A 13,939-nucleotide genomic window follows, 5' to 3' on the forward strand; every position below is an offset into this window, starting at 1 on the left:
GCACCATGAATCCCCATGTTTGTCCACCTACCTATAATCAATAAAGCAATGTCTTGCTTTAAATTTAAATTACCCAGCTTGTGCCCCAATCCTGTCTGTTTTGGGGACTAGATTTGGATGATTGAGGTGATCTTTTCTTTCACTTTTTTTTTCTTTCTTTCAATTTAATTTGTTAGATTGGAGCATAGTTGATTTATAATGCTTTGTTAGTTTCAGATGTACAGCAAACTTCAATCAGTTATACATATATCTATTCTTTTCCAGATTCTTTTCCCATATAGGTTATTATAGAATATTGTGTAGAGTTCCCTGTGTTATACAGTAGGTCCTTGCTGATTATCTGTTTTGTATAGTGTGTATATGTTAACCCCAAACTGAGATGGTCTGGTTCTGATACACCATCAGGTGTGACTCTCTAGTCTACTGTTCATCTCGTTTGTGTACACTAGACAATTAGACCATCCTTCGTTTGCTTCATAAAGGGAAAATGATGTGAGTATTAACAAATTAAATACTTGGGTGTGAGTCAATGTACTGAGTTGATGGACCAGCTTTGGGTATGCCGGTAAGTTTCAGAGTCCCTCTCCAGGGCAAAGAGTGCCACCGCCAATGCCCAGCTCTGGGGTGCAGGCTCAGATGCATGCACCCAGACCCTGTGAAGTTAGAGAGCCCCTCTTCCTTCTGTCACTTCCCTTTCCCTCCGCCAACCTACTGTTTTAAAAGTCATCATTAGTCTCCAGCCAGGATGTTCACACGTACAACCTCCTGCTCCCTGGCACTTCCTCGCTCTCTTCAGCGTATGCTCTTTCCCTCTGTCTTCATCATTCAATGTATTTCATCTTAAAAATCTCTCGCGAATACATATTTATGTATTTATTTTCCCACAAATCCTTTTGCTCTCTCCCTTTATTACCTAAGCCAAATCTCAGAACACTTTTCTATTTCACTTATGAGAAACAAAGTACCAGTCTTGACCAAGAAATCTGAGTAAAAATAATGATGCCTTTCACTAAGGAAAAGAAAAGCTGGAACTTTTAAAATTAAACTCAATTTATGAAGAAACAATGATACCCCATCTCTAAAGTTCTCTAGAATGTTGGTTCTCTTCAGATTTTTTTTTTTTGCAATTTCATGGTTTTTAGAAACATAAGCCTATTTATCTGTTATCACGAGCAGTTGAAATACACATTGAATGTGACAGTATTTAATTTTCCTGTTTTTAGTGACTAGCGTGTCAAAACTGTGTGCTATAAATGCAATGTGTTAAGTTCCTGCAGATAGAGAGGAGGGGGATTAAATGATTGCGGGGGGAGATTTGGGAGTAGGGATGGAGATCAGGAAAGCCATTATTAAAAAAGGGATGCCTGAGTTGGACTTTGTGGTTTGCAAACAAATTCTTCGTCAACTAAGTCAAAAAAAAAAAAAAAAAGACATTCCAAGCATAAGCAAGTCTCAGAGGGAGGGCATCCCTTGATGCATTCTGAGGAACAGTAAACTATGTTGTCTTGTCAAAGTTCAGAGGCAAGGATCAGATTGGAGAGAGATTAAGAGACTGACAGAGAGAGAGAGAGAACCACCTATCTTAGTGTTTTTTGAGGAGCTTTCTACCTAAACCTCTGTACACAAACTGAAGACAGCTAAAACCATCTCTTCCCAAAAAATGGAAAAATGTCAGACTTTGGGAAATGTTCTACTAGAGTTCCTGAGGTCCTCGTTGTCATAAGAGCATTTGGAAACTGAAGGAACTTGTCCAGGGGGCTTCCTTGCATGGCCCCACTGGTGCATCTATGGATGATAGTGGCTTTACACCCATGCTAGAAAATGTGAGCCCCTCATGTCCTTAAGAATGGGAAGGTGGTGAAAGAAGAAGGGGAGGCAAATGGACAGCCTTTGGAGAGGTGTTGAATTAGAGCTTGCTTCTTTGCAGGTAGACGAAGGGGACAACAGACCAGGGTTCAGCCTCCCTGGGAACCAGCATGGCTGCTGAGATATAGTCCACTGAGGGTGGTCCAGGGGCAACATAGGGCTCAACTTTACAACATCCAGAAAAGCATATCTTTTAATTGATAAAAAGTTACAGGAGTTCTGTTTCCTCTGTAGTATTGCTTTTTCAGGAATCACATACCCACTGGCATATAATATAAATAATAATATATGTGTATCTCTACAGACATGTGAACATCTTTTGAATTAGGTAGTTTTATCAAAGGTGTAATTTGAACTATGCCTTTTAATCATTAAATATACTGAAACAAACCAAGGGTGGTAAAAGTTGAAGTGTCAGAGTTAAGTTTTCTGCCCAGGTGGGTTTTTCCATTTTTCTTGTACTCACATGAAATATGGGATGGCTTAAGCATTACCTCATTTTTTCTGACCAAGACCCATTTCCCTGGGCATCCATCTCCAAATTGCCACATAAACCTCAGACTCATTGGTTTCCTTCTCTTTCCTAAATATTCATCGTTTACTAGAGGCCAACACTGTTGTTTTTTAATTCCTTTCAAATCTTTTATTTTTCCTCAGAGCGTTATTTTTTAATAATATTCTTTTTAGAGTATCAGGCAACTTCAAAAAAAAAAAAAAGGTTTCTGGATAAATGACTAAAAACAAAACCAGTCAAATTTTGATTTCCTAGTCTCTTTCCACGAGAGAAAGAGAGGTCATTTTCAGTATACAGCTTTTCCATCTCGTCCCCCCTCTCTCACCACCAATGGCATGTCAGGATTCCACTACACAGGGCTAGCCAAGACTTCAAATGCATAAACACATGCTCATATTCATTCTTCTGTTCACCACTTTCCAAATATCTACTAACATATTCCTCTAAGAAAGAGCACACCCTGCATTCATAGTTTACGGTATTATCAGTTCCTGACCGTTCGCAGGGATCCTAGGTATATGTGTGGTATGGTACCGACTGTTCAAAATATAGCAGTCCTCCTCAACTGTCCCAAAGATAGCACCTTCTTATAACACGACGAAGCCCTTATGATTCATCACTTCCACACCTGGGAGTTGATTTTTCCTGGTATCAATGGTGAAATGTGTATTGCTGTCTTTTGTCAAAAGGGGAAACTGAGGCAAGGAAGTTTACCAACTTTCTCATCTCATTAAAAGCTTCTAGGCTAACCTCAGTCCAGGGGACATTTCTGCATGCTGTAGTTCCATGGTTAATTATAAGAAGATATGTTTTACTTTGTATAGAGCATTACCAAAGAGCAACCCAGGAAGAGTATTCTCTCAGAACTGACTTGTCAACAAGAACTTGCAGAGACAGCACAGATACTAAACAACTCCATCCCCTCCTTTGGGGGCCTGAAGCTTAGGAGATTTGACTTGTTTAAGCCACAGGGCAAGCAAACAACCAGCTAAGCCCAGATCGCAGGTTTCTGGATTTTCAGGCTATTCATGCTCCTCCTTCCCCATCACTCTTAATTTTCAGATGCATTTCTATAACAGAGCAAACATGCATTAATCACAGCCCTCAGGCCCTATGCTGCACAGTGTGTTTTCCTTCCTTTTCCCTTTTTTTTCTGTCTTGGGCTCTCCAAGGAAGGGACTGAAAAGTCATCAGACTTGGCCCCGGTATCTTTCTCACCTCCCAGTCCATTTACCTGGAAAGCTGTGGAGCGCATCTTCATTCTCTAGAAAGCCTCTCTGTTTGGTCGCCTGCAGCTCACTTTTGGATTTCCAAACCAGCTTGACCATCCTGATCATCTCTGGCAAGTCCCAGGGCAGCGGCCCCTGCTGGCACCCCGGCCGGCTGCCCAGGGAGGAGGGCAGCGCACCTTCTGGGGCCGTCCACCTTCTGCCCAGCTCTGCCGAGTGGAAATAACGCTCGAGCACAGGCATTCTGCCCTGGTCCCCAGAAGAGGAGGTCGGGAGGCGGCGGCTGCTGCTGCTGCTGCTGCTGCTGCTGCCGCCTCGGCGGCTGCTACCAGCAGGGAAATTCTTCCCAGGCAGGGGAAGGCGAATCCCCGGCAAATCCTCTCCCGCTTCGGAAAGGCAAGCCTCCTCCAGCCTGGCACAGCCTCCCTGTCCCTCCAGTCCCTCCGCAAACACTGACGACGAGACTCACTTCCCAAGCTTTCTCACTGGTGAGGACGCTCTCTGTCCTCCTTCCTTAGAGAGAGCAAGCATTTTTTCCCCTTCTCTCCCAGGCACTGACTTTGCAGCACTTAATTAATCCCAGGCTACAGCTGGAACGACAGCGGAGGGGTGGGGGGTGGGGGGAGGAAAGCCATCGAGGTTTTAACCTTTGCTTTTTCTCTTCTTCTGATGTATTTCTTCTCGGTTCTCTTTTGGAGCTTGTCAAAGTTTGTCAAGTGGCTTGTTTAGCCCTTAGGGACTTCAGGCAAAGAAGGGGGGGCTCCCCATTGCCAGCCTCTCAGAGGAGTCCTCAAGAGGCCAGGTCTCTGAAGGTGTCAGGTAAGGAGGCACTACTCTGGTGCAGGAAACCTAGAAGCTTCCGAGGCTCCAGCCCTGCAAGCATCAAGGAGGGAAACGGGAAGCTGTGCACGCGGCAGAACCAATTTGCAGCTGCTTCTTTCTGGAAGATCTGACCGGGGGCCACCTGGCCGGTCCAGCACAGTCTACACCGGGCTAGGGTTATCCAGAAGGCTCTTGGAGTGATCCTTGGCCGCAGTTCACACCCACCCCCTCTCCACACGCTGCCTCCACTGCTGCTGTCACTTGGTTCTCAGCAAACTTCACTGGGTTTTGGCCTATTAGTCAAATCCCTTTGTAACCTTAGCTGCCCTTCAGCTGGAAGGGAAATAACATTGAATCGCATTCCAAAGCTATCTCTGCAAGAAGTGAGTTAGGCAAGCATCAAGATGCTCATGCAAACGTGCAGGGGGGTTGCAAAGTCTGACACAGAGCTTGAAGTGGTTGAAATCTCATTTCAAGGGAATAACAATTTCCTCCAATCGTTGAGGGTATAACCAACAGTGAAAAGAGAGGAAAGCAAGTGTTGAAGGCTCACTTTCCAGAGATGGAGCACTGTGGACATAGCAGTTGGGCCACTAACTGCTCCTTCACCTGACAGTGGTTCAGTGGAGGACAATCAGGGCCCATGTGTCCTGGATCCTGAGGCTCAGAGATGGAGGCTCTCACCCCAGAAGTCAGAACCCATACAACAGAAGGGGAGGCCCCTTGGAGCTAATGTGAAAAGGCCTGCTCATAAATGAAAGTGGGGTGGTATTGTATTTGGCCCTTCTGCCAGCAAATTGGGTTTGTAGGAACAATTTGAACTGAACACTCACGTGGATGGCTCCTATTTTCTTGGGGAGACCATTGTAACAAGCCCATCTTTCTCTCCCTTTCACATCTCTGCATTACAAAGTGCTTTATTTTGCTTGGCATTTTATTTTGCTGATGTACAATCCGTTGCTCCTGCTCTACATTCCTTTCAGGGCTGTTTTATCACACAATCATTTGATGTTTCTTTAGGGGAGAGAAGAGGAGACTTGGGGGAAAAGAGAAAGACCATCCATTGTAGGGTGTGTATTATTTTTCATCACTCTCACCTCATGTTTTAAATGTTGAGCCTAGCAGAGGCTACTGTAATTTTGTCATTGCTATTATTATTATTCCTCTAAACCCATGGTTAAGAAGTTTAGTTTTCCACACTGAATTAAGTGGCTTTTCTTCCCTCTGGATGGAAAAGTACACTGGCAAACCTACTGTCTTTCCTAATAGGCCAAGAAGGGTCAACATTCTCCAAGGGTAAAATGCAACAATAAAAGACACTTAAGATACTGCTGCTTGTGAGTTTCCTTATTAAAATATTGATCAAACAGCTCTTACTATAACAACCAGATATTCATAGAGACCAATTAGGGAACAGTCAATGATCTACTTACGAGAAAGACGTGCCTTTTTTTAAACTTCCCTCTTTGTTAAGAAAGAACAGAAGCACCAGTCTCACAGTTCCACCCCTTTGACAGCCCTCCCAGTTCTTATCTTACCCTCCCATCAAACTGGGGACATTCAGGCTCTCTAGCATTGAGACAATTTTATTTAATAAGCACATGTAGGCTGTTGTACTCTATTAGCATATTTCCTGAATAATGTCTTAAACTCACTCCTCAGTCTCAAACTTCCTTGACATAACAACCAAAGGGTTCCCTAAGTGTTTTACTATTTTTATTTTTGTTCAGTTATTTTGCAATAGTACTTAGCATCAGGATATCCTGACCCTTGGAACAAAGGGGTTAAGAACAAAGAAAACAAATATATGATATAATATGTCACATACACTAATGTATTAAGAATACAACTCTTCACTGAGCATTTCAAGAATGATTTTTAAAAAATATCCAAGGATGTACGTTTCTACTGTATTCTCTATATTGTTTTCCATATTTCCTTGTGACGATCTCTTAGCCAAGTTACAAAATTTCGAATAATTGAACATGAATACTTCCTAGTGGAAATTAATTAGGGCCAAGCAAACACCATCTCAAATTTTCCCTCTCAAGGAGGAACTGCCTTCATTTGAATATCTGAAAATTAAAAATGTTGCATAATTAAAAACAAAAATTCTCCCCAATATGGGATTATCTTCATCCCAGGGTAAAAGTGCAGAAATACCACAAGGAAGGTCGTTCTCATGGTATTTCTGGCTCACATAGAAACAGGAAGTACAGGAAATCTTGCGAGAAAGCTTGGCTCAGGAGATTTTTGGCTCAACTGCAGCTTCAAGAGATTGAGACAAACTGATGAGATGCTAGTACTTGTTGGACCACAATGACTCAACCTCCAAATTCTCTAAAAGGTGGCTTTGTTCCTTTTTGTAGGCTAGCACCTCTCTTGTCTTTCAGATAGTTTCTATGGAAGAGCATGCCTGTAAACCTATGATTTTGTTTTACTCAGTGAAAACCATTCACCCTGAGATGGTATTACACTAGGCATGGGGGAGAAAGGGGGTGATGGGGAGGTTCTGTGCCCAAAGGATTCATGGAGCAAATGGGTCATCCATGTGATTTGTCAGGACTCTTCTAAGTCTTTTTTTTTTTTTTTTTTGTTGCTATTTCTTGGGCCGCTCCCGCGGCATATGGAGGTTCCCAGGCTAGGGGTCTAATCGGAGCTGCAGCCACCGGCCTACGCCAGAGCCACAGCAACGCGGGATCCGAGCCGCGTCTGCAACCTACACCACAGCTCACGGCAACGCCGGATCGTTAACCCACTGAGCAAGGGCAGGGACCGAACCCACAACCTCATGGTTCCTAGTCGGATTCGTTAACCACTGCGCCATGACGGGAACTCCTCCTCTTCTAAATCTTAATGTCTATAATCAATGTGCCACCAACAGAAAACTTGAGAGACTTTCAAAATAATCTGAGTGTTTTTTCAGGCGTTGTGAGTCAACCTAAGTTTCCAATAAGAGGAAAACAGAGTAGTTTTCTTCTTGTGTGATAGAAATGTAATGTGAACTAAGAAAGTCGAAACAGCTTGTTCCAGTGGATGCCTAATTCTGTCAAAAATACGTTGGTGTGTGTTTGCAGCTGTAAAGGAAAGAACGGATAACCCACAATGTTAAAGTATATGGCTAAGAAAAAAGATTCAGTGACATGATGATTTAGAACCTGTATTGTTTTGAAGCATTTCTAGTTTTCTGGGGGCTATGTAAAAATCTTGTAGACTTAACTGCTGCTCTAGTCTCTAGGGAGATAAGCCCTTACTACATACGATTTAAAAAAGAAAATATTAAAAGTATTAAATAGTTCTAATAATCTAGAGAATGTATATTTTTTTAAAAAAATGGAAAAAGAAACATGTATTCATTTCCATTCTAGATTATTTCGAGCCTATCAAAAGTCTCACAAAACTTCATTCTACTTAATGAAAGTCTTCTCATAGAAGTACTTTTAAAACACATATTAACCCCTACTGTACTTGTATATTTAAAGAAAAATTTCAGACTATCGAGGGAGTTTGTTCATTTTTTTTCCTGGGCTTTTCTCTCCTCAGTTCAATTATGAATGTGTAAACACACACATGCACACACACAAACACACACACACAAATGGTTTCACAAATGCAATTCAAATGCAAATTCAAAATGAGCAAGGGAGGAAAAACAGGTCTTTCAACTTTGTTTAATGTAGTCTAAGTAGAAGAAGCTCAAACAATTTACAGTATCCTTCAGGAGAAATAGAAATGTAATAACTTTGGCCTTAACTAATCTCAAGGAATAATGCCAGCACGTTAGGGGAAAGGACTTGGTCTACAGACCTACCATAGAAGGCAGCACATATTTCAACTGTCATGTGGGCAGGGAGGAGAGTGGTGGGGCAAGATGAGGAAATGAAAGGTTGGGGGAAGAGACAGGGGGCTAAGCTGACAGACTCGTAGTTTGATTTCACAACAGGTTTGAAAACTACAAACAATCACTCCCTTATTCACTCTGTAAATATGCGTTAACAGCTAGAGCAACAGAGAACCTCTTGTATCACTTCCTGGGTCCTTTATCAGGCAGTGGGACCTGCCTGGCCCTCCCTACCTTGACTCTGGTTTTCACTGTGAGTTATGTCTTCTATTACTTTTCTTTGGGACATTTAAAGAGAGAAACCGGGGTTTTAGCTGGCATCAGACCTCTAGCCTGGCTCTCAGATATCTAATAATGCCAAGTTTACTGTCTCTTAGAGTTAACCCACAACAAATGAGTCCAATAACACAGGGGTGGAGAACAAAGTGACAGGAAGACTTGATTTTTCTCCATTTCCACCTGGCTCCTCCTCCCTGCTGTTCTCTCCATTACTAAACACTGATGCTTTGCTGTGTGATGATGGCATCCTCTAGCTGAAAGCTTTCTAGGATTTCAGAACATATTTCTGATTATCAAAGACTGTAAGTGGTGGTAGAGTACACTTTCATAATTTCATTTTCACAGTGTGTCACAATGATGAAATCTCCAAGAAGGCCTTCAAAACTGCTTACCTTAGGGTTATAAAAACTGTATTTCAATCTCAACTCATCCCTGAGCTTTGCCTCAAACTTAAGAGACTTATCTGTAAAATGGGTATGACAGCAATAACCACCTTATCCATCACATGGGGAATCTTGTAAGAATAAAATAAGATTAAAATATAAGGTATTTGTTAGCAGAAATGTACTGTAAATTTAAAAAATAATAATAACAATAATTATTATTATTGTTGGTGTTATTATTTGTTTTTAGGGCTGCACCCATGGCATATGGAAGTTCCCAGGCTAGAGGTCAAATCAGAGCTGTAGCTGCTTGCCTACACTACAGCCACAGCAGTGCCAGATCTGTCTGCAACCTACACCATAGCTCATGGCAATGAGGGATCCTTAACCCACTGAGTGAGGCCAGGGATCGAACCTGTGTCCTCATGGATACTAGTCAGATTCGTTTCCACTGAGCCACAATGGGAACTCCTAAAATAATTATTTTTAAACTAAGAATAACTGACAGTTCTCCTAAACTCAAATTTTGATGACACTTTCCTGGGATCTGTAAGAAAGATGAACATTTAACCCCTATCCTTGAAGTAGGTCCCACTTTGGAAATCCGTGTTCCCATGAGGAAGCAGGCATAGAAGAAATCAGAGGCAAAGGTATTTGAGAGAGTACTGGAGAGTGGTCCAAGGGGAGAGACAGTGAGGGATTTAATGATACAAAGGTGGGGAAAGGTGGTCAAAGGGACTGACATGTGAATGAGAGTAGGTAGATAAAGGACAAAGAATGTGTTGAAAAGAAGGGGCTCAGCAGGATAAATATGCCTTGTAACTGCATTCTGGAGATGTGATAACAGTCTGTGAATCATGTCTAGGGTGTAAGCTTGCATGATCTTTACCATGGGTTATTTAGTGTTCTGGTTAACACTGCATCGGTTCCCCGATTGGGAATTTCATTGGTCACAATGACTAATGGGTGTGTTTGATGTTTATGAGCTGTGCAGCTTTGTGTCGTGTGCTGTGGTAGTGAACATGTGTCCCCTGGCCTCCCCCGGCCTCATTTCCGTAGTCAAACCATGTGGGCCTCCCATTTTTCTTTTTTTGTTTGTTTGGGGTCTGTATTCCTCAAACATTTTTCTAATTTTGACAGCTTTTAGCTCACCTCCATTTAATTGGTAGTGTTTTTAAAAGAAGGGTAGTATGTAAAACTAAATACAACGTTCCAAAAGAGGCTTAAGCAAAGTCAGAAATACACTTCCACGTTTGTTTGTTTGTTTGTTTGTTTTACAAGTAAGATCCATGGATTCTGGGAGCTCTCAAGAACTAGGCCAGGCTGAGAAGACTTCAAGGAGGCTGGAAGCGAGATTGTCCAGACATCCTCAAAGACCTGCTGGGAAATGCCTGAGTGAGGTTTTCTTCCCCCTCTTAATATAATCAAAATAAACTAGATCACTAATCAGATATAGAAATATTATTAGTGTCAACAACATAAAAGAAAAGTGAGAAAATGGAAAGGAATAAAACCTTCTAACAGCACCTACCTTCCCCTGCTTGGCGCTCCTTTATGTTTAGGTTTACAGGGTTCAAAGTCAATTTGGAAGAAGGAAGTTCCAACTATATGAGTATAAAGTGTAATTCTACTGCCTCTTCAAATTATTCCTTATTTTCCCCCCTTTCTTTCACTTATTACCTCCTGGTGATGGCAAATTACATACAATACCTATGCTACAATGTATCTCTCAGATGCTATTCTAGAGCAAAGGTTCTCAGATCTTAGTGTGTAAGCAACTCACCCAGAAAACCTATAAAAATGCAGATTTTGATTGGACACCCTGCATTTCTATGAAGTTCTCTGGGACCACAGTCTGGGGAGAAGGCTAGAGGACTACCAAGTGACAGATATTTTCTGCCTCTTCCATGTTAACTATTTAAGAAAGACTTTGCAGCCAAAGTCCCAATCTTTATGGGAACACATATTGAGACTCTTGAAAACAATCAATAGTGACTCAGGTTAAGTACTATCAACTGAAAATAAGGAACCAAAATTGCAATCCAAGAGCAAGAGCTACGTCCAGGGACATTCATGATGCTGAACCATGGCTTGGCTTTTAAATTTTATTTCATTTATTTCTTTGCCCTTATGCATTAACTTTAAAGATAAGGTTGACTTTCCAGTATAGGACACTGTGATGAAGAATAGATATACAATGGAGTCAACTTCAAAACCAAGCAGCTGTTTTTGAGTTTTTTCTCACCAAATGTCCAACAAAATTTACTTAGGCCAACTTTGCCATCCCTCCTTTCTAGCACTTTGTTGTGCTATTATTGCTATTTTCAGAATGACTGGAATACAAGCAAGCCTCTGAGTCTTTGATCTCCCATCATCATGGATCCTCTCACCAAGACCCACTCCTTCATTTGATTTACTAAAAGTCTGTAAAGTGGTCTTTGGCTGAAGCCTAGTAATCTTTCCCACTGTAATATTTCAGGCATGAATGGATGGTCACCAGATGATTCCACAAAGCAAAGATGGAAAAAAAGAAAGTAGACATTCATGGCGCTGTAACAAGTGAGTGGCCCACGGTGCTACTGACTCAGAGAAATGTAATACAGTGTCACAATCTCAGCAAAACACAAGGCCAAACACAAAAGATAAAACTCTGGAACACGCTGTACTCTTTGTCAGGTATCACCTGGAATTCACGCAGCTTCAGACACACTCTTTGTGGGAAAGTGATGCCAGAAGCCAGAGGCATGTGAAATCAACTGGAAGCCCAGGGTAATCAAGAGCATGAGGCTAGAACACTACCACATTTATATGATTAAAAATTTGTACAGTTAACCAAATAAGAACGCTTAGAATAAATGTAAGCATCTGCCGGTAATTGGAAGCACAGTTTGCTGTATTTTTTTCCCCATTGTCTTTCCTTGTTCTCTTGAAGGCTAAGTGCTTGGCTACAGTGATGACCACCTTTTTTTGGTCATCTACAGGAGTAACTAAAACACAAGAAAGGGAAAACTGGAAGATATTGGATTAAAAATTATATATCATGATTATTTTTTAGGTAATTTTGGAAACGGTTTTCCTCTGTGATGGCAGGGGAATCAAGGGTGAAAAGTAAAGGTTAGGCTATTTAATATATAGTATTGGACAATATACAATGCACTTTCTATATAGTACGGAACAAGGAGTCCAGCTGAACCCCTCCCCCTTGATATGTAGCATTGCTAGAACAACAACAGCGCAATTGTCAAGGAAAGAAAGCCTAGCACACTAAAATAATTGACATTGATGCACATATGAGATTTTTATTATCTAAAGACTGTCTGTTTCCTTTATGGAAACTTCCTTTTCCATCCCACATTCAAATTCTAACTACAATTTGCTTCTTCTATTCTATGAATTATCTAAAACGACTGCATATCTTTCTGTCTCTAGGATATGGTTACCAAGGGTCCCTCTTTATTTTCTTATCAGGACCTCTAGTCTCTCCCACTCTCTGTTCTCCAAGAACAGAACCTTCTTCCTGAAACCATTCTGCAGTCTGATCATGATACTTCCTGCATTCTTTGTCCTCTTATGCATTTTTACTTTTGACATTCATGTGCTGTTGCCTATTTAAGTGTGGGGTAAAAAGACCTGCCTTTGACTTGCATGTTTTCACATACCTTTCTGCTCTGACATCTGTGTCTCAATTAGAGTATAAGGAGTCAACTACAGAACCACTTATAACCAGATTTTTAACAATACTTTCGTAAATTCTGTTATTACTTCTTTGCTTTCAAAGTTGGAGGGGTAAATTGATTGAGTTACCCCTAAAAAGTGTTTTCTAAAGTCTCTCATTAACTATTAAAAAAAAGTTCAGTGAAGCCTTCTTTATCTTTAAAAGTTGTGGTATTATAAATTAGATATACCTTATAATCATGTCATTTTCAAAGGTATAACAAATAAAAGGTGATGGCAGATATTAATATAAATTTGACACAAAGAGAATTTTACATAAAGAAATAGTCCAAATCCTTTTGTTGGGCATGCAATGTTTTCCAAAAAGAGGCTCCCCTGACCTAGTCCTATAAACTCAAACTTACATTTAACATTCAAAATTTCTATGGAAATCATATTGTTGCCTGTACATACCAGATGAACTGTGATACTTTGTATGGTAGGCAGAATAATGGCCCCTCAAAGGTGTCTATATCCTAAGCCCTAGAACTTGTGACTATGCTAGTTTACATGGCAAAGAAGAATTACGGTAACAGACGAAATTAAGGTTGCTAATCATGTTAAACCAGGAAGGCTCTTCTGGATTCTCTGCATGGGCCCAGTGTGGTCACAAGGGTTCTTAAAGGTGGACAAGGAAATCTGGAGAGCCAGTGTCAGAGAGATGGGATGTGAGAAAGACTCAGTTGGCCAATGCTGGCTCTTTGACGACAGAGAGGTGCCCTTAAGCCTAGGAATGAGGGTGGCCTTTGAAAGAAAGAAAAGGCAAAAACTGGATTCTCTTCAGGGCCACCAGAAAGAATCGCAGACCTGCAGACACTTTGATATTGGCCTAGTGGAATCCATTCCAGACTTCTCATCTCCAAAACGCTAAAATAAAACACTTATGTTTGTTTTAAGCCATTAAGTTTGTGGTGATCTATTACAGCACAACAGAAAACTAATATGTTATTGCTCACACTGTTCTTCCCTTTGTTGGGAAAGGTTTCTCCATTCATCCAATTCATAAAAAGTTCTGTTTTCTTCAAGAAGTCTTTGTGCTCCACTTCAAATTGCCTCTTCTAATTAAAGCAGCACTTTCCCATTTTATTTATCAGTAAGGTGATTTTACTTGTATCACTATTTGCCTTTGGTGCTCTGGCTTGTCTTCCAGGTGGACCATTGTTTCATCTTCATAACATAAAATCCTGGTGATATATTCATTCATTCATTCACTCATTCAATCTGAATTTACTGAGTGGTTGATAACTTATTGAGTGTCCCATACCAAGTGCTTGATATCCAAATCCATAGT

General features: G+C 41.0%; 1 protein-coding gene across 5 annotated transcripts in view; it reads right to left on the reverse strand.

Annotated features, from left to right (window-relative positions):
• Window positions 1–13,939, reverse strand: part of PDE7B (phosphodiesterase 7B) — a 368,574-nt gene that overhangs the window by 175,532 nt on the left and 179,103 nt on the right. Inside the window, exon 1 of one of the 5 annotated variants that reach the window (XM_047770127.1) lies at window positions 3,615–4,808. The exons of 2 other annotated variants lie outside the window; for them this stretch is intronic. In XM_047770127.1, the coding sequence (XP_047626083.1) occupies window positions 3,615–3,852 (238 nt within the window). In that variant the 5' untranslated portion in view covers window positions 3,853–4,808. Of the gene's footprint in view, window positions 1–3,614; window positions 4,809–13,939 lie in introns of those variants that run through there. 2 more of the 5 variants (XM_047770128.1, XM_047770126.1) reach the window with 2 other exon arrangements.

This window comes from Phacochoerus africanus, chromosome 2, assembly GCF_016906955.1.
Source record: "Phacochoerus africanus isolate WHEZ1 chromosome 2, ROS_Pafr_v1, whole genome shotgun sequence".
Taxonomy (NCBI): Eukaryota; Metazoa; Chordata; class Mammalia; order Artiodactyla; family Suidae; genus Phacochoerus; species Phacochoerus africanus.